General features: G+C 39.1%; 1 protein-coding gene across 11 annotated transcripts in view; it reads right to left on the bottom strand.

The window, feature by feature from the left end:
• The window catches only part of LOC311087888 (dedicator of cytokinesis protein 9), a 118287-nt gene that overhangs the window by 33055 nt on the left and 61129 nt on the right, over nucleotides 1-24103 (bottom strand). For 4 of the 11 annotated variants that reach the window (XM_084121375.1, XM_084121380.1, XM_084121374.1 and 1 more), the window contains exons 8-30: nucleotides 21910-22084; nucleotides 21693-21745; nucleotides 20704-20778; nucleotides 20313-20453; nucleotides 19637-19810; nucleotides 16639-16761; nucleotides 16307-16389; nucleotides 14364-14486; nucleotides 14106-14185; nucleotides 13793-13980; nucleotides 11490-11555; nucleotides 10691-10783; nucleotides 10493-10616; nucleotides 10260-10378; nucleotides 9308-9397; nucleotides 9115-9201; nucleotides 6559-6674; nucleotides 5024-5093; nucleotides 4790-4912; nucleotides 3696-3767; nucleotides 3407-3553; nucleotides 731-814; nucleotides 483-594 (exon numbers count right to left, since the gene is read on the bottom strand). In XM_084121375.1, coding sequence (XP_083977501.1) covers nucleotides 483-594; nucleotides 731-814; nucleotides 3407-3553; nucleotides 3696-3767; nucleotides 4790-4912; nucleotides 5024-5093; nucleotides 6559-6674; nucleotides 9115-9201; nucleotides 9308-9397; nucleotides 10260-10378; nucleotides 10493-10616; nucleotides 10691-10783; nucleotides 11490-11555; nucleotides 13793-13980; nucleotides 14106-14185; nucleotides 14364-14486; nucleotides 16307-16389; nucleotides 16639-16761; nucleotides 19637-19810; nucleotides 20313-20453; nucleotides 20704-20778; nucleotides 21693-21745; nucleotides 21910-22084 — 2518 coding nt within the window. Of the gene's footprint in view, nucleotides 1-482; nucleotides 595-730; nucleotides 815-3406; nucleotides 3554-3695; nucleotides 3768-4789; nucleotides 4913-5023; nucleotides 5094-6558; nucleotides 6675-9114; nucleotides 9202-9307; nucleotides 9398-10259; nucleotides 10379-10492; nucleotides 10617-10690; nucleotides 10784-11489; nucleotides 11556-13681; nucleotides 13697-13792; nucleotides 13981-14105; nucleotides 14186-14363; nucleotides 14487-16306; nucleotides 16390-16638; nucleotides 16762-19636; nucleotides 19811-20312; nucleotides 20454-20703; nucleotides 20779-21692; nucleotides 21746-21909; nucleotides 22085-24103 lie in introns of all 11 variants that reach the window. The other 7 variants (XM_084121376.1, XM_084121382.1, XM_084121373.1 and 4 more) reach the window with 3 other exon arrangements.

Here is a 24103-nt window from a genome sequence, read left to right as displayed (position 1 = left end):
ATGTGATAAACAAGTTCAGGCTAAAAATTAGTAATCTAAATTATATTACCTACAATGATTACATTACTATAGTTTTCATCATGTAATTTGTATTCAGTAATGGACTATAATTTAAAGTAATCTACCCAGCAACGGCTCTAACTAACATTAACATGCATTTGTATGCATTTATGTTTTTACATATTTACGTTTTTATTATTTACATGCATTTATGAGTAATGCATTTGTTGCATTAACAAATCATAATCATCTTTGTTAACGTTAGCTAATATAATTACAACTGTTCATTGTTAGTTTGTGTTAGCTCAGGTCCATTTAAATAATATTAACACATTAACATTAATATTAATAAATCCTTTACTAGGAATTTTCATTGTTAGTTCGAGTTTATTAATGCCACACACTGAGTGACATCAGCCAGTCAATTCACATTCAACCAATATTCCCCAATCGCTCTGACTATAACATGTGTTTCTGATCACCTTGAAAGCGCTGGATTCGACCCTTCCCGAATGGCATGGGCAGGTTGAGAGGAACGTAGTGTTCATGATTACAGGCCACCTTCAGAAACTCAAACTTAAACTCATACAGCGTCTGAGAGAAAGGAGAGGAAGACGTCAGATGGGAAATATTTCTGAGATGGAAGATTAATAAAAATAGATCCAATAGCAGAAAAATAGTCAGAATCTCATTTGCAGTTGTTCATCGTGTGTGAACAGATGTAAATTACTTTGCAGTCTCCGGGCATGAAGCAGGTGATGTAGTTGTTGATCTGTCTGAACACAAACCCTCGGTCCATGAAGGTGAAACAGCGCTGGTGAAGACAGACCACGCTTGAGTTAATCGACTGATTCAACACACACATTTATCCTCAAAACACTGCTGTCATCGTTAACTAAAGCTGAAACCAAATAAAGCTGATTGCCCCGATTGACCTTCCCTTACCTGTTAACCCACCCTTAAACCGACCCACACCACCAAACCTGTGCTAAGCTCACCCGTATCCACCGGTTTTACAATACAACATCAACACAAGAAGTACATTCTACCTAACAATTATTATTTTTAATGTAAGCACATCAGTGAACAAACTCCATCGCACACCTGCAAGTGATAGGTGCGTAGGATAACAAGATCAAATAGGTAGGTCGTTTCAACAGATAAGGAACTCCCGCACACTATCGTTACTAGCAATTAAAATAAATATTTATTAACACACAACGTTTCGGTCACACGACCTTCATCAGGTCGTTTAAACAAACGTTGTGTGTTAATAAATATTTATTTTAATTGCAAGTAACGATAGTGTGCGGGAATTCCTTATCTAATGTAAGCACATTGTAATTAAAAACACCTAACATAAAGTGGGACCAAATGTAGTTCAATTTTAATATAATACTATAGAATATAATTAATACTAAAATAACAGTGTCCAGTTATTACTATTGAAAAAAAAATAGTAATAACTGGACATTAAAAAGCGAGCATTTAATTATAATATATTGCATTATAATACAATACGTTATAAGTATTATTTAACAGAACAACAGCAAAATCACAATACTAACATTTATGCTTGCCTTAATTTCTTTGCTTTCAAATGTTAAAACATTGAGCTTTTATTTTGGCAGAAAACCACAGGAAAGATCATAATTTTTTATAAATGATTCTCATTATGAATTTGGGAGGATGGTTGGCGCCCATTGTGTTCCCAAATGTAAATTATAAGCAACTCAAACACAGACAGCACTTGCAAAAGTAGCATTTACTGTGAATCAAAACACAGTGCTATGCTTTACTCTGAAACATGCAGCGCATCAGAGTATATATTTATATAATAACATCACAACCATTGCGATTTAATGATCGCATCGAGCCGTATTACAGTACATTCTCACAATCACGCATTGTCAATATATATCAAACAAGTTACCAAGCCACAGTGTTTCAACGCCTGTTTTTGCTCTCATTTGGAGCTTTGAACCCTGGCTAACATGCAAATAATGTCATGCAATCCATGCATGAAATGAACGTATTAGAAAACGTAACATTTTGCAGTTTATTTAGTACTTGTTTGAGGCCATTTGATGATTTCAATCATCATACAGTAGCCAACCAACCCCCCCAAAAAATTCTCAGATTTAAAGGTCCCGTATTATGCCCCCTTTCACAAGATGTAAAATAAGTCTCTGATGTCCCCAGAGTGTGTATATGAAGTTTTAGCTCAAAATACCCAACAGATCATTTTTTACAGCATGTTTAAATTGTCATTTTTTGGGGCTCAGAAAAACGCGCTGTTTTAGTGTGTGCCCTTTAAATGCAAATAAGCTGCTGCTGGACGACCCAGGGGGCGGAGCTTCATGAGCTCGCGCTCAGTCTCTCAGGACAATTTCATCTCACGGAATGATGATAATATCAGAAACTCTCAGTAACGGTGTTCATTTCGAGTCGGACAATAATGCCTACAGAGTCAGAGTGCTGTATAGAGATGAAACAGGTATAGTTTAGTAGTTTAATTACGGTTATTATAACGTATTTGTCATCTGCTTGTATGTATCCACTATTAATAGCCTACAAGTCTGCTGTTTCGGACCAGGTCTGAATGATGATCAAACATATACTGATGAGTTTAATAAAGTTTATTGTACATAACACAAAAGATGAAGCGTCAGTTTTACTCCAGAAAATCACCGTAAGAGCTGAGTAAACACAGTAAGTTATAAGAAGTGCGCAAGTACATAAACGAATTTCGGTAGAGTTGAGGGAGCATTTTCTTTAAAAACAAAATAATTCCACCTCGTCTTCAGCGGCTGCCTCAGATTTCGGGATTAAATAGAGAGAGAGCTATGTGGATTAATACATCCAGCCACACAACACCTACAACGCTTGGGAGACATTCTCATCAGTGCAGCAGCTGTGAACGCGATCAGGGCGGGGCTATGTTGAAACGGCAGTGTCTGTCAACACTCGTGGGCGGGGCCTGTGCTGTAGTGACGTCACTAAAACAGCATTCTGAAAACAGGTCGTTGGGAGACACTGCTGATGATTTATGGGGATTAATAAAAAAGGAGTGAGTGGATTTTTATCACTATTGGCTGGTTGTGTACACACACTGCCAACACACATTTATGTCCAAACAGCATGAAAAAGTGAATTTTGCATAATAGGGGACCTTTAAGCAATTCCAGTGAGTCATATTTATAAGATCTGAAAATACGGAAATGCATATAAATACGAAAAAAAAAATATATATAATCATATTCCTGAGTGTCTCAAACTAATGTGCATCTTGTTACTCTGAGAAGATAAACGGTCTCAGTTATTGGGACCTTATATACTTCCAGATCTCGAGACTTGATGACGCTGACAGCAACATAACAGCGTGTGAAAGCAGACCAGCGCTCACTTTGATGAAGACAGCGAGGCTGTGATTGGCGTTTCGTGTGGCGTCCGGGTTGTCTTTGTATTTCTGTGTGATGTGAGGCATCAGCATGGTCACCAGTGTCTCCACAGAGTGATAGAAGGACGCTGAGAAGCGCTGGTTCCTCGAAACCTACAGGAGAGAGGGGTCAGAGGTCAGAGGTCAGGATCACAGTTTCAGACATATACAAACGAAAAAAAGTTAGATCTTTACATTTTCAGAAGAACACATGACTGATGTTTGCCAAGACAAAAAAACATTGACTTGTACTGACCTTGGCCTTGCCAGTCTCGATCAGGTACTGAGCCATAGACTTGACTAACACCTCACAGAAATACCAGGAGTACTAGAGTAGAGAGAACACCGCGTTCATGAGGATCTTCCATACACAACACAGGAGCAGCCGCTAAATATCTACTGACGGTTTGAGCCGACGGCCTCATAGTCTGTGTTTAGAGATGCGGTCGTGATTCTGATTTTGCAACTCACAATTCTGAGAAAAAGTCACAATTGCAAGTTAAAAAATCAGAATTGAATTTTTAGATACAAATTCGTAATTACCTTTTTTATTTTTTATTCCATGGCGGAAACAAGCTTTCATAGACAAGAAGGCTGTAGAGGAAAGTCTTCGGCTCATACTTGTAACTAACTTTTGATGGAGATATACTTAAGATAAGTATAATTAAGTATTCAGAGTGTACCTTTCTTGTAATTGTATTTACTGTTTTGATAGAGTGGCTTATTAAATTATTTTTCCACACATATTGGCTTCTTTGAGGAAGTACTTTTCAGCATATGTTTTACATATGTCATATGTTACAACAAGTTAGCTTTGGGGTGAAACAGCTTAGAGAAAATAGTACACTGGTGGAAATGATCATTTTTGTGCCATTGACCCACACAGAAACAGAAAAAACATTTGGCTAATTTTACTGACAATTCCTCCATGGTGTGAGTAAACTACTGTATGAGCATCATGTTATATAATAACTTAAAAAACAAGTATACTTTCAGTATAAAAACTATTCAACAGGTTTACTGAGAGTATAAAGCTAGTAAACTAACAGTACCTGTCAGTTCAATTGTAGTATAGTTTCACAGTATAGTTGCAATAGAAAAAAAACCAAGTAAAAGTTTACTACTGTTACACTTAAAGTACACCTAAAAGTATACTCTTATGTACTAAAAGTGGGACAGTTTAGTCCTAAGAATTTTTGAAATAGTACACTTACAAATACACTATTAGTACGTTGATTTTAGTAGACTTACTACATAAAGTATACTTTACTTAAGTTTTCTTAATAAAATGAACTTAAAGAAAGCTTCTTTTTTTTGTCAGGGGTGTTGAATCTGATTCAGTAGTTGCACCTTCAGGAGTTTGTTGCTGGTGAGGAAATCCGTCGAGGGTTTCAGGATGGTGGTCATGGCTTTTGCCAGTTCCTCATGGACAGTTTTACCGTTGGTTAAGTTTGTCTCGGTCTTCAAAACATACTGTACACACACAAAACACAAGAAAACAAGAATGACGAAGATTCAGGGTCACAATCAGGATTATTTGTTTTACGTCACAAGAAAAACGTGGCACGTCATGATGCAGCTCACCTTTACATAGGAACGCAAGTGATGCTCCAGACCCTCTTCATGACACTGAGCCACGACATGGATCATCACCCTGACCAGAGCAGAGCAGACCAGACCAGAGAAGAGCAGAGCAGACCAGACCAGAGAAGAGCAGAGCAGACCAGAACAGAGCAGAGCAGAGCAGAGAAGAGCAGACCAGACCAGACCAGACCAGAGAAGAGCAGAGCAGAGCAGAGCAGAGCAGACCAGACCAGAGAAGAGCAGAGCAGAGCAGAGCAGACCAGACCAGAGAAGAGCAGAGCAGAGCAGAGCAGAGCAGAGCAGAGCAGACCAGACCAGAGAAGAGCAGAGCAGAGCAGACCAGACCAGAGAAGAGCAGAGCAGAGCAGAGCAGAGCAGACCAGAGAAGAGCAGACCAGACCAGAGAAGAGCAGACCAGACCAGAGAAGAGCAGAGCAGAGCAGACCAGACCAGAGAAGAGCAGAGCAGAGCAGAGCAGAGCAGACCAGACCAGAGCAGAGCAGAGCAGAGAAGAGCAGAGCAGAGCAGACCAGACCAGAGAAGAGCAGAGCAGAGCAGAGCAGAGCAGACCAGACCAGAGCAGAGCAGAGCAGAGAAGAGCAGAGCAACACACAAAGTGAGTAACAGACCTGGGTTATCATCCTTAACCAACACTACAAATCAAACATTTCTGTTAAATCGAAATAAAGATGAAATAAAATTAAATTAAATGAAGCTGAAATTAATAATAATAATAATAATAATAATAATAATAATAATAATAAAAATAACAATAAAACAGAATAAAGCTAAAATAAAATAATAAAAAATAAATGAAAAAGTTTTTTAAATGAAAAATTACTAACTGGAAAAAATTAAAAAACTAAAAAAGAAAAAGTAAAACTAAAAATCGTATTATCTAAAAAAAACGTATCTAAAAATATTGAGTTGGCAAATAAATGAATTTAAGTTGAAGCACTAAAATTACTAACACGAAATAAATAAAAACTAAAACTAAAACAGAAACAGAAATAAATTAAACCTAAATTTTATTGTTTTAAAAAAAAACACAATAAAAATGACAAAACTACATAACAAAATTACTAAAAATTAAACGAACTAAAATTTGAAAATGTAAAAATAACAGATAATTTGAGATATTATTAAAAACAATTATAGTATATAAATTGCCTCATTTTATATTAAGTGTCTTTAACTACTATGAATTAACATTTAAATAAATAATTTTACACAATGCATTTTTTGTGTACATAGATGTTTTTACATTGTACTTGTATTTAAAAAATACCTGCATGTAATTACAGCTGTAATTAATTTCTGTAATACAATAACACTGTTGCCCTTCCCTTACCTGTTAACCCACCCTTAAATAGACACCACCAAACCTACCTTAATAGCAGCACGTGTTTTACAATACAACTCAACACAAGAAGTGCATTGTACCTAACTATTATTATTTTTAAATGTAAGTACTTAGTAGTTAAAGACACCTAATATAAAGTGGGACCTAAATGATACTAAAATAACTGAAAGACCTGGTGACGTTCACAGCAACATCTTCCAGGCCGGAGGTGGTGAGCACACGAAACAGCTGGTTGAGGATGGTGGGGAGGAACTTCACCATCACATGAGCCTCCATGGCGTGCAGACTCTAATAGAGAGAGGGAACTGTGATCTCGGGACTGAACAAACACCTGCAGGCCTCAAACATCCTCAAGAAGGACAAACATCTAGGTTACTAATGCAACGTTAAAAGTCAGTGACTGACGAATTGGGATCTCGCCTGAGAGCCCAATCACCTTCAAGTGGTAACAGAACGAGCCAATGCACGTTGGCTATTGATATTTGCATTGCAAACTGCACCCCAGCTTCCGGGTATATAAGGGCTTGCATGCGATACTCACATCAAGTTTTCACTGAGGAGCCGAGACGGTGTCCCGGCTGTCAGTGGAGATACAGGAGTTGTGGCGACGGGTATTAACAATCTGTTCCCTCCTTCAGGGAACGAGGTTATAATAGTAACCTAGACTTTCCCTATCAGCCAGTCACGTTCAACGTTAATTGTCAGTGACTGACGAATCGAGATCCCTATGGAAGACGCCACAACTACTGACTCCTTCCAGCGTCCTGAGTTCTTTTCACCCTTAAAGTGAGACTATTGGATAACACTGGGAAAGCGTGCCTATTCCAATTTTGGAAAGGGACGCTGCGGGGGCCACTCACTGCCCTTAGGGAGGTAACGTTGGAGTTACTCATATGGACTGACCGTGAGGGTACTACATATGGAAGATCTCTGAAGTAGATCCCACAGGAGAGGTTTCACTTCAAAGCGTAGGCTTGCCTAGCAGAGGAGCTCTCGCTGAATGGACAGTGTCAATACCACTGGGGGTAAGTCACTTAAACCCTTCGCATCCCATCCAGAGACCACACGTGGAGGTTCCAGAGATCTGGACAAGGGTGCCAGATGGTGCCCAGTCCCTGAGAAAGCAGATCCTTCCTCAGGGGAATCCGCCAGGAAGGGGCTGTCAAGAGGAGCATGAGTCCTGAGAAGTCCAGTTGGGCCAGTAAGGCGCTGGTAACCAAATACATATTGTGCACAAGTTTTATTAACTAAATCACGAACATAACTAATCTAAGCACACATACATACATGCATTGGTAAAATGGTGATTTGACAGAATGAGACCGGAAGCAGGAAATTGAACTATGGAAAAGATTCATTGAACCTGAAAAGAACCATCAGCTTATCATTTTCGGAGAACCTTACTAAATGTATACTTACATGGCCTTTGCAATGAAACATATCGTAAAGTTCCTGAAGAATGATTTTTGATGGTCCCATGAGTCTCAATTGATTTCTTCGCTTTTTCTGAAGAAAAGTTGGTGAACTTTTAAATAGAGTGGTTTGTTTGACTCTGTTCTGGTTGAAGGTTTTCTCTCTCTCCATGAGCACATGGCTGAGCACATGCAGATTGTGGCCTGCCGTCCCTGGGCCGGAGAGGCCACGCAGGCAACCAAGGAGTGAGGAAGTCGGAGGAGTTAATGGTTGCCCATTCAGTGATGGTAAAGTTGCAGTTTTCTTCTGAGTTGGATTGAAGAAAATACAGTCTGACTCTGTTGGGAGAGTGAAGGCATAGCAGGCTGTGGTCACGGGGTCCCCCACAGACATCAACCGAGATACCAATCACCAGCCGCTAAGGTTCGGAACACAAGGACTGCCCGGGCAAACAAGGCCGTCAGTTCTTAATCGGACTCGCACAACACTACTCTCCCCGAAGGGGGCAACGCAGCCAAATCATCATCTCCAGATGATTCAAACCCGCCCTCCGATGCAGCGATCGACATCCCATCATCCGCCGGAGCCCCAAATGAGACGCTGGGTCCCCCGTGAGAAGGCCCAGCGATTGCCACCGGAAGCTCCACAGCCTTCCCAGCCCCCCACTATGATCCTCAGGTCACCCTGTGTATTAACCAATGAGGCCTTCTGTTGGCCACCAGAGGTCCCAGATTGGGGAATGGCAGAGGGGACTCCACCCCTTTCGACGTATCTTAGTCTCGACCTCAACATCGCAAGGGTCATCTTCCCACAGTGGGTGCAGTACTCATCTAAAAACACTACCTCAGCGTGCTTCCGGCCCAGACACGTGAGGCAGAGAGTGTAGCTGTCAGACGGGCCAGGGCCGTAATGTCACACACCCGTGATTTGCTCTTTTAGAGAAATTAGCTCTGTTGTGTTGAAGCACCCTGGGGAAGCACCAGCCGTGCACACTTAGCAGTCGCGATCTCCACTGGAACACGCTGTCACACCAACACTGGAACTAACTCGATCCGTTGACCACAACGATGATTACAGAGCAAAGAGAAACAACATCCACTCGGCTCCGAAGCGAAAGCTTGATGTGACTATCACATGCAAGCCCTTATATACCCGGAATCTGGGGTGCGGTTTGCAATGCAAATCTCACTCGCCAACGTGCATTGACTCGTTCTGTTACCACTTGAAGGTGATTGGGCTCTCAGGCGAGATCCTAATTCATCAGTCACTGATGATTAACGTCAAACGTGACTGACTGATAGGGAAAAGGAAGTACCTTCAGGTATTTGACCAGTTCTCCTCCTGATTGGCCCGTGGCTTCAATACTCTGGCAGTGATGAAAGAAGTTATGCAGATGTTGATCCTGATGAGAAAACAAGCACCAATCAGGACTAAAAATAATGAATACATAAGTCCGTTTATGAGTTTGTATGAGACTCTGTGAAGATGTGCAGGTAGACGCTACACACCTGTGTGTATACAGTGGACACCAGCTGAGTGGAGACTTTGAGCAGCGGCCTCCCACCATCCACCCACTTCACCTCCTGACCGGTGTGCTGCTGTAACACACACACACACACACACACACACACACACACACTTAATTAATGCACATGGCCTTATGGAAGTCACCATGGAAACAACATTGACGGTTCTTGTTTTTTTGTGGAATATTGCAGTGTTTATCATAAATGATTTAACGGTGCACATTGTTTTAAATTCATGTTCCTTGTAATCTTGAATCAGAATAACTTCCCCTCCCTCTTGCAGTGACATCCACCAATAGCAAACCACAACCATCCAATCAATTCCCCATGGACAAAATCAATTTTAGAGGTTCAGCTTACAACACGATTTGGGAATCACATTGGCAGTTGGTTAAGGCTGGTTTAGGTTGGTTTTCAGGCACTTCAATTAGAAATAAGGGTGACAGAAGGCTGCTTATGTACCTGTACACTTCAACATTGTACACTTTTCTAATTCACCACCAAACAAAATATGATAAAAAACTATTTTATAAACTGACTTTTAAAAAAAAAAGTAGGGGACAAAACAAAAAACAAAACGAGACAAGACAAAACAAAAAAGCAAAAAACAAACAAACAACAATGCAAAAAAAACAAAGCAAAAAAAACTAATAGAACAACAAATCAAAAAAACAACAAAGCAACTCAAAACAACAACAAACAACAACACAACAAACAACAAAACCCAAGAAAAGAAAAGAAAAAAATGAAACCACAGCAAAAACACAACAAAATAAAATACAAACAAAACAACAAAATGCAACAAAACAAAAACAGACAACACAACAAAGCTCAGCAAAAAAAAAAAAAAAAAACTCAAAACAACAACAAAAAAATCAAACTCAACAACACAACTCGACAACTCAACAAAATAATGTACCAAGCGAACGCTCACCTTGCTGCTGTTGTCCTGTAAGCTCAAGTATCCTGAAGGCAGGTTTGCAGCCACTGGCACCTGTTGCTCATTCATGATCACTCTGCCATCCTTCAGCAGGGGGAGCCACGCAAAACCCACTGCATACACACACATTGGGTTTTAGTTAGTCTTACTGGACAGAAATACTAACTCCCCTTTACTTCTTTCCCAGTGTGTGTTTCTGGCTGTGTTCAGAAGGTTGTGTGTCTCACCTTGTGTCTCCACCTGTTCTCGTCTCTTAGTGCTGGCTTTGCTGTTGCTGTCACAGCTGACGTGATAGAGGGTGAACAGAAGATGGTGTCTGTCCGTCAGCTGAACCGGCAACTCGATTTTAAACTGGACACGCAGAAACAAGTGTTAAAACAGTCAGCACTGAAAACACACCGACATACAGAGAAGTAAAGTCTCACCTCTTCATAAAACTCTGGGCTCTGCTGGTGGTGTAAGACGGCAGCAAACGCTTTCTTACAGAACAGAGGCCCTCCTGGACGCCCATATATACACTGACAAAACAGACCATCACTTACACATTTAACTACACAAATACCGGCGTTACAGTTTTAATAAATATAACTACACTCCCGTTCGAAGGTTTGGGGTCGGTATGATTTGAAAAAGCTTCTACTCAGCAAGGCTGCATTTATGTTATCAAAAATACAATCAAAATAGTGAAATATTATTCCAATCTAAAATATATGTTTTCAATGTGAATTTATGTTAAAGTGTAATTTATTCCTGCAATCAAAGCTGAATTTTCAGCATCATTACTCCAGTCTTCAGTGTCACATGATCCTTCAGAAATCATTCTAATATGATGATTTGCTGCTCAAGAAACATTTCTGATTATTATCAATGTTGAAAACAGTTGTGCTGCTCAATGTTTTTGTGGAAAATGTGACACATTGTTCAGGATTATTTAATGAATAGAAAAAAAAGTATAAATTGAAATCTTTTGTAACATTCTAAAATGTGTTTACTGTCACTTTTGATCAATTTAATAGGGAGCCCCTAAAGGGACATGGGGATGGAAAACATGCATTCGCTCGCAAAACTTTTGAGTTGACGTCAAACTTTTGAATGGTAGTGTAAATATTGAACGTGTCATATGGCTTGTTGTTAGCATTTTATAGAGCAAATGGAGACCCGCGTGTAGTCATAACTGTGGAAAAATCACTGCAAACATTAAGGTGAGTGTGAGTGTGACGTTACCTTTAGTGGGAGAGCGTCCTCCTCATCCGAATCTCTGAACTCTACACACAGAGCGATGTTTCTGGCCTAGAAACACAAGAGGAAAAATCCTTAAAGACATCACTGATCTCCATCCCGTCCAACATACATCTGACACACTTCTGCTCTGCGAGTCCTGTGTGTTTGGAGAGATTTAAACTACATTTAGTTTCTCATACTGAGAGAACTGCAGGGGATTCATCAGTTGAAAAAAACCTGATAATTAACTAAATCATAAAAATGTCAAATTTTACATATATATATAAATCTAACCTTTCATTGAAGTAAAAGAACTGAAAGTGGGCTGGAATGAAATCACATTATGAAATAAAAGTTTTTCTCCAAAACACGTCGGCCACAATTATTGGCACCCCTAGAATTTTTTACGAGTAAAATATCTCTGAAGTATATTCTCATTAATATTTACCTTTATTTAGCACACTAGGGTGACTAGGAACATGAAATTGTCCAGCCATGACTTCTTGTTTCACAGGAGTTTAAATATGAGGAAACACAAAGGCCAAATTCCCTTAATCATCCATCACAATGAGTAAAACCGAAGAATATAGTTCTGATGTGCAGCAAAAGATTGTTGAGCGTCACAAAATAGAAAGTGGCTGTAAGAAAATAGCTAAAGAATTGAAAATCCCCATTTTGACCATCAGGGCAATAATTAAGAAGTTCCAATCAACTAAAGATGTTATGAATCTGCCAGGAAGAGGACGTGTGTCTATATTATCTTAATGGACGGTGAGGAGGAGAGTTTGAGTGGCCAAAGACTCTCCAAGGATCACAGATGGAGAATTGCAGAGATTACTTGAGTCTTGGGGTCAGAAAGCCTAAAAAAATGATCAAACAACCCCTACATCCCCACATGTTGTTTGGGAGGGTTTCAAGAAAAATCCTCCTCGCTCCTCCAAAAATAAACTCCAGCATATTCAGTGGTCAGACACGACTGGATCTTCAAAAAGGACCGAATTCTGTGGTCAGATGAAACAAAAAAAAGGGCTTTTTTGGCAGCAAACACTCCAGATGTGTTTGGTGCACACAGGGATAAAAAGCACCCCATGCCTACGGTTAAATATACTGCTGGATCTTATATGTTGTGGGTCTATTTTTCTGCCAGAGGTCCTGGACATCTTGTTCAGATACATGGCATCATGGATTCGATCAAATACCAACAGATAAAAAATCTAAACCTGACAGCCTCTGCTAGAAATCTTATAACGGGCCATGTTTGGATCTTCCATCAGGACAACGGTCCAAAACAAACATCAAAATCAACACAAAAATGGGTAACTGAGCACAAAATGAAGCTTCTGCCATGACCGTCCCAGTCCCCTAAACTGAACCCCATAGAAGATGAGTGGGGTGAACTGAAGAGAAGAAGCACCAACATGGATCTGGGAATCTGAAGGATCTGGAGAGATTCTGTATGCAGGAATGGTCTCTGATCTCGTCAGTTATTCTCCAAACTCATCAGGCATTATAGAAGAAAACTCAGATCTGTTATCTTGGCAAAAGGAGGTTGCAAAAAGTATTTAATAAAAGGGTGCCAATAATTGTGGCCAGCATGTTTTGGAGAAAAACATTTATTTTATAATGTGATTTCCCCCCCACTTTCAATTCTTTTACTTCAATGAAAGGTGAGATTTTTGGGAATTTTTTGAATGAAAGATCAAAAGGATAAATAATGCAGATTTATTTTTTACAGCCATTTTTGATCATATTTACCAGGGGTGCCATTAATTCTGACCACCACTGTATATATTTATTTATTTATTTATTTATTTATTTTTCTTAAAATTTACAATAAACATTTTGCCATTTTTTTAATTCAAAGAAAACAAAATGATAGGGAAATTTGATAACATTCGAAAGCTTAAACTGGACGTTTTACCATGTAAATGTTCCTAAAAAACATTTTAGTGACTCCATTGTGGTGATCTTAACTTCAAATTTGAAACACAGCTTGTTTAGACATTTGGCTTTCATTTTCAAGCAATGTTAGAGTCCAAGTTATTTTGTAAAATACATATTTTGTATAAAATAACAAGTTTCAGTACATTTAAGTTCAGTACATTTTGCTTTACAGTAAACTTAAACTTTAATAACTTTGTTACACTTTTTGAAATGATTTGCATGCTGAGTGTCTTCTTTAAAAAGAGACCAACCTTGGGTCTGGATTCCTAAAAGAAAAGGGGTGACAGTTAACAGGTCAAAACATTTCAAAGACTTTCCTCCACAGAAAAGGAAGTCAGAGCCGTGATTTAGCGTTGTTGTACCTTAGTGAAGCTTTTCTGGCTGTCGTATTTGAGGTGTCGTGGATACACGTACAGGTGGTTGTTGTAAATGGTGAAAGGCTGAGAGCATTTGGCGATAGATGGCACAAACTCCTCCACCTCAAACACCAGCCTTCCCCGTTCCACACCATCAGTCTGACGAAGAGGAAGATAGGAGGGCGTGACACAATCTGCACACACACACACACACACAGAGAGAGAGAGAGGGAATCAACCAATCCGGATCCAACCCAAACACCCAAAATGTGTCTTTCCCGCTTTCAGAAATGCTTTTGTGCGAGCATCAAAGCCTTACTAGTCAGATCTGGTGCGACGTTATCAACCGTAACATCCAAATTACCCAGAATCACAGGCAACTTGGCCATCTTTTCTGGCCTGAGAGAAGAGAAAGCACAGAGGAGGGCAAATAAACAAGTGCGAGCGCCTGACAGAGGCGAAGAGAGACTATACTGTTCCTAAAACATCAGAACAAAGCAAAAACAACACCATATTCTGCAGGTCATATTCTACAAACACGAGTGCTACTATTGGAGCGTGTGGTTGTACGACTGACTTCCTGAAGTCGGTCAAGAGTCTGAACATGTCCTCGTTGGAGAGCTTGTTCCCGTCCTGCCTGTAGAGAGCCGAGAATCGAGCGCTCTTGTCCACCGTCCCAGAGGCGTCCTTAAACAGCGGCCTGAGAAACACACACACACAGGATCAAAGCTCGATAACAGCACACACACACACATCCTGATCCTGCCCAGCTCATCTTTAACATCCCATCGGAAAGATAAACATGATGGCATGGCTTGAAATCCACAACCAACACCCTTTTCCAGAACAAAACACGGAAACAGCAAAAACAGCATTATTGATTCAGCTTTACAGTCTCACACACTCAGAGCCGGAGCCACTGAACAGTTTCGGTCTTTTAGCACGTGATCTTTCACATTTGAAACTGAACCAGGAGCTATACGCACAGCTAGAGTGCTGTGCCACACATATTTACATTTCAAAATTCGGTAACACTTTATTTTGATGGTCCCTTTTGAACATTCTGTTGACTATAAGTAACTTTGCAACTACATGTCAGCTAACTGTCATTAGAGTATTAGTAGACTCTCTGCTTAATATCTGCTAACTCTTTATTGTGATGCTCCTCAACAGACTTTCTACTGACTATAACTTTGCAACTACATGTAAACTTATTCTACTAACCCTACCAGTCTACTAATACTCTACTAATACTCTAATGAGAGTTAGTAGACATGTAGGTGCAACGTTACTTTATAGTCAACAGAATGTGTTAAAGAGACCAACAAAATAAAGTGAAACCCAAAATTAATTTCTGAGCAAAGTTTTCCATGCAAATAACGCTCAATGTGCCAGATTCACGATATTTACCTGCTGAAATTAATACTATTTAATAGCATTATTATTACTGCCCACAGAAAGCAGGTTATAGATGAGATACAGGGATCGTTTCAATTTTTTTTATGTACATTTTGTATAATTTGTGCACAAAATAATGTCCAAAATATATGTATCCTTTTTCCTTCCCCAAATCAAAGAAAAAACAAGAAATATATATATATTTCCTAAATGATAGGCAATGAAGTAGAGCTGAATGATTCTGAATAAACTGAGAAACGATTTTTTTGTTTCAAATAGAGATCACGATTCTCCCACAAATCTGAATGATTCAATGACAAACACATTTTTAACAGTCGCTTGTCGCCACCTACTGGTGTAACGATGTAATGATACAATCAAGTTTCTTTCAAAAGATGATTTGCTGTATTTTGATCGCTACCGTAGACATCAGTTATTATATCCAAACTATAAACTTTTAATCGTGCAGCATTGTTGTGTTTATTATAAAATATTTTTTTTAAGGATTGTGACATTTGTCACAATGTTTTCTGAAACGTAACGATAAATTTGTGTGAAGAAAACAATATTTTAAACCATAAACCATTGCTTTCAATCAACTGTCATGCGCACATTCTTGACAGGAAGTATAAAATATTAGTATTTTTCTCACATGCACCTATCATTGGGTTACAGACGTATTCACTTTGTGTGCTTTTTAAAGCATTAAATGTTGGGATAAGAGAATGAGATGTAAACTGTCCCTTTAAGCAAACTCCTGTCAAGATGCATTTTTTTAACTAACTCCAGTACAACTAATACTATTATGATGTATATTCACACATGTACTCTACATTACAAACGTACTGTACTTTATTTAATTACACTAGTCTACTGAGATTTGGGGGTGGTGGGGATAATGTCAAAATGTAAACAAATCGCAATGGATTTAAAAAATAAGATTCGTAATTTTGGGATGAAATATGACACTGCTGTTTATTTTTGTGCAGTTCACCCATCTGTGAGTGTAGTCAGATTGAGTTTTACAGTGATGCTGTTCAGTCCCAGTGAATCTACACGTCTGCACCATCAGAGTGTGTGTTTCCAGAGGTCGTTCTCATGTCACATGTCAGTGTGTCTCACCTGGCGGCCCAAGCGAAGGGCATCCGGTACTGACCCAGCCGACTGCAGGCCATCTTGGCGTTCTTCAACACCTTCTGAGCGGCCTGAGGAGAGAGGAACCACAAGCGGTGAACTGATGAAGAAATGCAGCTCTGTAATCAGGTCTGTCTAAAGCGCTTCATGTTAACACCCCACATGACGGTCTCTGGGCAGAGTCTCTATATCTCAGAGCTTTACAAACACTTGCCAACATCTGCTTTATACACGTTTTGACTTTTTCCAGAAGGCTAAGAATGACATCACACACACACACTCACAGACACAGACAGACACAGACACACACACAGCTGTACCTTAGCAGAGTCTGAGTTCTTCATGTAAGGCTCAGCACAGTGTGTGATTCCACCCTGTAAAACCTTCTCTATCCGTGCGACCAGGAAGATGTCCAGGTGTGGACAGGTCACGGAAAACACTCCCTGCACACACACATGATTAAAAAGAGTTAAAGTCAAAAGATCTTCAAAAACAAGCTTAGTAACGTGTAATGTACACTACCGTTTGCATTCAGTAATACTGTTTAAATTAAATGTAGGTTACATGATGGTCCAACTTTTGACATTCTTCTAATCATACGTAACTTTGCATCAACTATCTCTCAGTAGAGTATTAGTGGACTGGTAGGTTAGGGTTCGGGTTAGTAGAATAAGTTGACATGTAGTTGCAAAGTTATAGTCAGTAGAAAGTCTGTTGAGGAGCATCAAAATAAAGTGTTAGTTGATATTAAGCAGACTGTCTACTAATAGTCTAATGAGAGTCAGCTGACAGGTAGCTGCAAAGTTACTTATAGTCAACAGAATGTTCAAAGAGGATCATGGATCATACAGTATAAAAATTTATACCGTACTTTTATCCAGTAATGATGCATTAAATTGATCAGAAATGTCAATAAAAACATTTATAATGTTACAAAAGACTTTATATTCATCAAAGAATCCTGAAATAAAAATGTAAATAACTTTTTTCAACATTGATAATAATCATAAATGTTTCTTGATCATCAAATCATCATATTAGAGTGATTTCTGAAGGATCATGCGACACTGAAGACTGGAGTAATGATGCTGAAAATACAGCTTTGATCACAGGAATAAATTACACTTTACTGTATATTCACATAGAAAACAGCTGTTTTACATTGTAATAATATTTCACAATTTAACTTTTTTACTGTATTTTTGATCAAATAAATGCAGCCTTGGTGAGCAGAAGAGACTTGCTTGAAAAACATAAATAATCCTACAGAATCTTTTGAATTTTTTGAAGTGTATTTGTGTGACTTTATTTGTATGTGTGATACTGTAAATGCATTTGTTTTGAGGAATGAACAACAGGTGTGTGTGTGTGTGTGTGTGTGTGTGTGTGTGTGTGTGTGTGTGTGTGTAAGTGTACACTTGTACAACTATCTTTGTGAGGACCAGTTTGAGTTTTAGACCATTGGAGTGAAGACAGAGAGTAAAGAGAGGACATTTTGGCCGGTCCTCACTCTCTGAGAGCCTTTAACCCCCTGAGGTCGGGTTCCTTATCAGTGCAAAAAAGAATCAAAATACTAATATTAATTTTTATCTTATATGCTTGTGTTATACATCAATCGATCCTGTTAAGTGTGTATTATTTTTGTGTATACTCACAATAAAAACAAAGTGTTGTGCTTTTCGCCAAATAAAGAAAAATAAACATGATGCGAGTTCTGCCTCCTCTCTGTCAGTGTCTGAAACGCGTCCGAAAATGAACTGTAACTCAGCAAATACTCAGTCAAACAGGCATACAGACACACAGGCATGAAGCTTGAATTCTCTTCTTTTAAATGAAGTAATTTATTCTCAGTTCATGTACTATGTATGAAAAGAGAGAGATGTCAGTCGTTCTCATCTCAGCTCATTAAGTTTTAATGTGACTCCGCCCACGGAGAGCGCGCGCTATTCAAACACAAATGTGAGGCGATCCAGGCAAACCCGTGAACGCCCACAATCAGCTGGATAACACACACCGCGAGTTCACTTTCAGTCTCATGTACTTTACAATGTTGTGAGGAATAATACTATCTTGATAATAATCCTGGAAAATTTACCTCAGAAGTGCTGGAAGTTTCATTTCGAGGAGCAACAGATCCGGCTGAGGAATAGGTCAGTTCAGTTCCCTTTGTTCTAATCGCAATAGTGTCTGTCTATACACGCAAAAAGACTGTTGAAATATGAATCGCGTTTCTGAGTGTGAATGAATGAATGTACATATGTGCGCTGTTGTGGAGCTACTACAGCTGGCACAAATACTGTTTAAAAATGAATCGCGTTTTTGTGTGTGAATGAATGAACAGCTTTTAGCAAACTCTATTGCTATACTGAGATGAGTTATATATACTGTATGTGTTTTGTCAAAAATAAAGTCATCAACTAACTAATGAATCCTTTACTTTGAAATACGTATGATAAAATGTATACTTTAGTTTTGAAAGACGTTGACTAGTTTTGAATAGATTCTAAAGCTTTTACTGTACAATAGACTGCCACATCAAATAAGCTTTTGTTTGCCAATTTTGCTCATATGTTAAATATAGTATGTTTTGTCAAAAATAAAGTCATCAAATAATACGTTTTGTATACTTTAGTTTTTACAAAGAAAGATTACACTTGAATTGTTGTTGTAATTGTAACCTTTTTAATAAAAAAATATATATTTACAAGGTAGATGTAAACAAACTATTAAAAGGTAAATATAAGCCTTTTCTTTAAATAATTTGTATTGTGTTTTATTAGTGACAAATTTTGGGGAGAGGACACATATTCCAAAACTGAAAATACAGTATGAGAATTAACTGCACAATTACTAGACATGTTTACCTTGGATATTATACAATTTGCAAGCACAATTTGTGGAAAAATAAAAAAAAATTGCGATGCTTCCGACTGTGAACCAATTTGGTAGTGTATATATATATGTGTGTGTGTGTGTGTGTGTGTGTGTGTGTGTGTGTGTGTGTGTGTGTGTATATATGAAGAGTTCAGATGTCAGAACATCTCAAGGACCCCAAAAACACCTCAGACCCCAGAGGGTTAAAAGCCTGTTTGAGGGTCAAGACTTGGTTTTAGGGATAAGGTTATAATGAGGTCAAGGGTCGGTTTAGGGTCAGGGGTCGGGTTAGGCACTTAGTTGTGATGGGTAAGGTTAAGGTAAGCGTCTAGAGATTGCATTGTGTCAATGAATGTCCTCATAAAGATAGATGTACAAGAGTGTGTGTGTGTGTGTGTGTGTGTGTGTGTGTGTGTGTGTGTGTGTGTGTGTGTGTGTATTCACCTGTCGAGGGAACTGAGCGCTGCTCTCCGTCTCTCCTCGAGGGCTGTCTGGAGATCCTGACGAGGACAGAAGCTCTTTCACTGACGGATGGTTCATGTCCACGTGGAAGTCTGAGGAGATCTTACGACAGCTCTGAACATCAAACAACGACAGAGACACGAAGAACGGCTCCACCTGCGACACAAACCAGCACACACACTCTCAGATGGGTTATTGTGAATCGGTTTCGGACGATTTATGTTAATTTTCAATGTTCTCATTATCAGCTAGATAAGACAATTTGACCGATATATTAAAGCTGATAAATAATGTATTATTTCCTCCAGCTGAGACTCTTCAGATTCGCACTGTTCAACATGATGGTTTTGAATTGCTTGAAATATGATTGGAGTCATTTCAAAAAAGGAAAATACAGTAAAGTGCAACATGAGCAGTGCAAGTCTTTCATATAAGCTACATAAAATTATAATGAGAACATTATAATTGTGTGTTTGCGACACGGCTTTTTGGTTCAGGCTCTCAAAATTTGACAATAATTTGGATTTCGATTTATTGGCCAATATATCGGGTATCGGCTTTCAAATATAAAGAAGTGTCGTTTATCGGCATCGGCCAAAATGTCTCATCGGTGCATGAGAGTCAGTAAACTCTGATTGTGGTCAGTAAGGTGAGGTACGTTAGTGGTCGGCCCCTCCTCGTTCTCCGCCACACAGCTCTGCAGGTTAAACGACAAATCGTTGCAGGTCACCAAGATCCGCTTCCCAAACTTCTCCTCGAAGGGCTTCACTTCTGGCTCGATCCCGGAGAAATCCAGCTTCTGCTCCGAGTGGAAGATGAGATCATGAGTTTGGACATATTTTTATACACCACAGTTCAAAAGTTTGGGGTTGGTTAGATGTTTTAAGGATTTTAAAATAATTCTCTTCTGCTCACCATAAGGCATATATATATATATATATATCTTTACTGTCACTTTTTATCAATTAAATGCAGTTTAATCCAAACCTTTGAACATTATTCCACTTGTGTATCTGGTAAAACATGTGCGAGTGTCAGAGGCAGTTCACCTGTAAGTCTGTGTCCAGCGTAAAGAGTTTCAGCCGTGTCTCGTTTCTCATCTTGCTCTCGATGTCTCTGGCACTCTGGAGAACACACACACATCAGTCAAAGTGTTTTATCATTCACTTCCAGCTCAAATGAGGTTAGCATAGTACAGTGGTTCCCAAACCTGTCCTGAAGGCCCCCCAACACTGCACGTTTTCTTTGTCTCCCTACTCAAACACACCTGATTCAACTCACCAGCTCATTATCACATGGGTTAATTGAGCTGATGAGTTGAATCAGGTGTGTTTGATTAGGGAGACAAAGAAAACGTGCAGTGTTGGGGGGCCTTCAGGACAGGTTTGGGAACCACTGGCATAGTACATCCTAATGCTAAAGCAAAAAATATTAAGTCTAATACGTTCTATATTATCACATCTCATAGTTGTGCATGCTGATGACTTCAGAGAGGTCAGACAATAAAGTATTATGACGCTACTGTACGATGAGGTTTATATTACTCACCTGGGGAAAAAGGTTTAGTTTATAAGGCACTTTGGCCCACAAAATGTGCAAATGATCTAGTGCGTATCTGTGTTTGAGCATTGAGCAATATAGCCAATCAGACATACAGTACTGTGCAAAAGTCTTAGGCATGTTAATACACACCCCCCCCCCCAGAAGAAGAAGAAGAAGAAGAATCAAGAACTGCGGGAACGTCTCCGAGACGCTTGAAGAAACCTTCCTGCAAAGCTACAGTACTGTGAAAAGCACTGGCACTTGTGTTAAAATGCTGTAAAGTGAGAATGCTTTCAGAAATAAAATCACAAACTGAATTTATTTATAATTTAACTTTAACATTAACATGCCTAAGACTTTTGCACAGTACTGTATCCGTTGATTTCTTAAATGCAATGGCCAATCAGAGGAGCTCAAGTTAGAATCCACTCAAGCTGGTTTTTTTGTCCAGTGCCGAGTTTTGATTTCTGTGTTCATTCACTGAAGTGTGACTTACCTGAAAACTGTCCATACTGCTAGAAGAGTGATCGCTTTTCCCCTGTTCATCATCTACAACAGAAGAACGTCATTACACCACACATTACCTCAGCAACTCTCTCTTGTCATTGTGTGTACAGTCACTCCTATGTGTGGTTTGTGGGTGTGTTTGACTCAGGAATGTGGCTAAAATGAACAGCTGACTAAGGGTTCAGTATAATGGGGATAACACACACCGTCGTGTAAGTCCCCGTTCCTCTTGTCCTGCATGGCGAGCTCAAAGCTGCTGTTGAGGATCCGGTTGAGTGTGCCAATCCAGTCCTCCATCTCACTCTCAGAGTCGGCGGCCAGAACATAACCGCTCTTATCCTGCATCTTCAGCTCGAACGCAAACCTGCGCACACGGTTGTTCTGCACGCAAAGAAAAACTCATCTCAACACATACTGAACATACGGTTTGTGTTCTCGAGCCACCAGACACTGTTGTTGTGCGAGTGAGCGGCCGGAGCGCATTAAGGTTTTCTGTTAGAACGGTGTCGTGTAAGTTAAGTAAATAACTAATGATCTTTGCAACGGAAGTGAATCAATCAAAACTAACTTTAGCTGGACAATAACTTTATTCTACAGCTGCTGTGAAGCCAAACAATCTCTGTTACTGTAATTTCCTATTATCACTGTAAAGCTGCTTTGAAACAATCTATATTGTTAAAGGAGGGGTATAATGCCCTAAGATGTAAAATAAGTCTCTGATGTCCCCAGAGTGTGTATGTGAAGTTTTAGCTCAAAATACCCCACAGATATTTTTACAGCATGTTAAAATTGTCACTTTTTGAGGGTGAGCAAAAACGCACCGCTTTGTGTCTGTTCCTTTAAATGCAAATGAGCTGCTGCTCCCGGCACAGGGGGCGGAGCTTCAAGAGATTGTGTGTGTGTGTGTGTGTGTGTGTGTGTGTATGTTTGAGCATCTTAGATTACCTCACACAGACATGCACTGAAAATTTCTAAAACTTTTAGCCTTTTATGTTCAAACCGGAGTCAGACAATGATGGAGAGACTCAAGAAGAAGTGACAACATGTAGAAGCAACAGGACATTTCTGAATGGTTAGTTGGTGAATTTATGTAGCTGATGTGTAGTTATCTTCTAGTCATTGATTAGCATATTCTGTCTTGATAATCTATAAATCATGTTCCCGGGGGCGGGGTTTATGTAAATTCTAGGGTTGGTGATGTCACTAACCCGTGAGGAATGTGGTGTAGTCTCTACCAGCCGTTTGTTGTAGTCCTTATAAAGCGATTTCTTTAAAAGCAAATATCTCCCTTTGCTTTGAACTTTGAGCATTGTAACTTTGCAGATGTTGTTTATGCTCAAACAGCAACATTATACACTAACTAAAAGTGAAATCATAATCAACCACCCCTTTAAAAGCTATATAAATGAAGGTGACTTGACTTGACTTGAAAAAAAGCTATCGAAATTAACTCACACCTGCCGATGGCGAGTGAACTGAGACATTTAGATTATCATCTGTACAACTTAAACCATGTAAAACAATCCTAGAAGCCAGGGAAAAAATAGGATTTCCATACGGAGGCTGACAGATTCCAGGTTTTATACTGGGGTTAAGTGTCTTTAAAGGGATGGGTTTCAAAACATAAGAGCAGGCGTATTTGGTCAGGAAAAGACAACAACAGAGAAATGCAGGAGTCCAGCATTTGAGTGCTGAGCGGTCGGGGATTTCTGCTCCGCTGGCAGATCTGTGTGTCTCAGACGGAGAGAATGTGCTGAGGTCACATCAAAACCATACACTCCTTTACTGGGACTCTCAAGTGTTTATGAGTGGATGAATTGTATGAAAACACGTTTGGGTCCAAAGCCAAAAGAAATTAAAGAAGTTCTATTTTGCATAAAGAAAATGAAGCCTATTTTTAGGCTATGATTTTTGCATTTTGACATTATTTTTATGACATTTAAGCATATTTATCAAAAGCTAATATTTTTATGTACATTAATCTGAAGGATGACTCCCAGGATACGTTTTTTAATTAAAATTAGCTTAAAGTCAGTACAACATGATGGTGTGATGTAATATTATGTATGCATACTTTAAAATGTTATATATAAATATATATTGTAATACAGAAACATGTATAAAATGTACACAATATACTTACATTTAAATTAATAAATTTTATGACATTTTATAAACATATTTTCGGGTAATGTAATTACATACTTTGCTATATTTTCCTTTAATGCAGTAAGACCCAGTGCTCTGTGGAGGCGAGGGGTGTGTCAGAGGTCAGAGGGCTAGTTTAGCGGATACAGCTCATTACAGATAATGACGAAGCAGCGCATGAAGGGTGTGACGCTGTGTGATGACCGTACCTATGAGGGGTTTTGGACACAGGTTCCAGAAAACTCCTCACTA

This window comes from Abramis brama, assembly GCF_963993115.1.
Source record: "Abramis brama genome assembly, chromosome: 8".
NCBI classification, from domain to species: Eukaryota; Metazoa; Chordata; class Actinopteri; order Cypriniformes; family Leuciscidae; genus Abramis; species Abramis brama.
The sequence above is the reverse complement of the archived record's forward strand: the minus strand, read 5'-3'. Positions and strand labels throughout refer to the sequence as shown.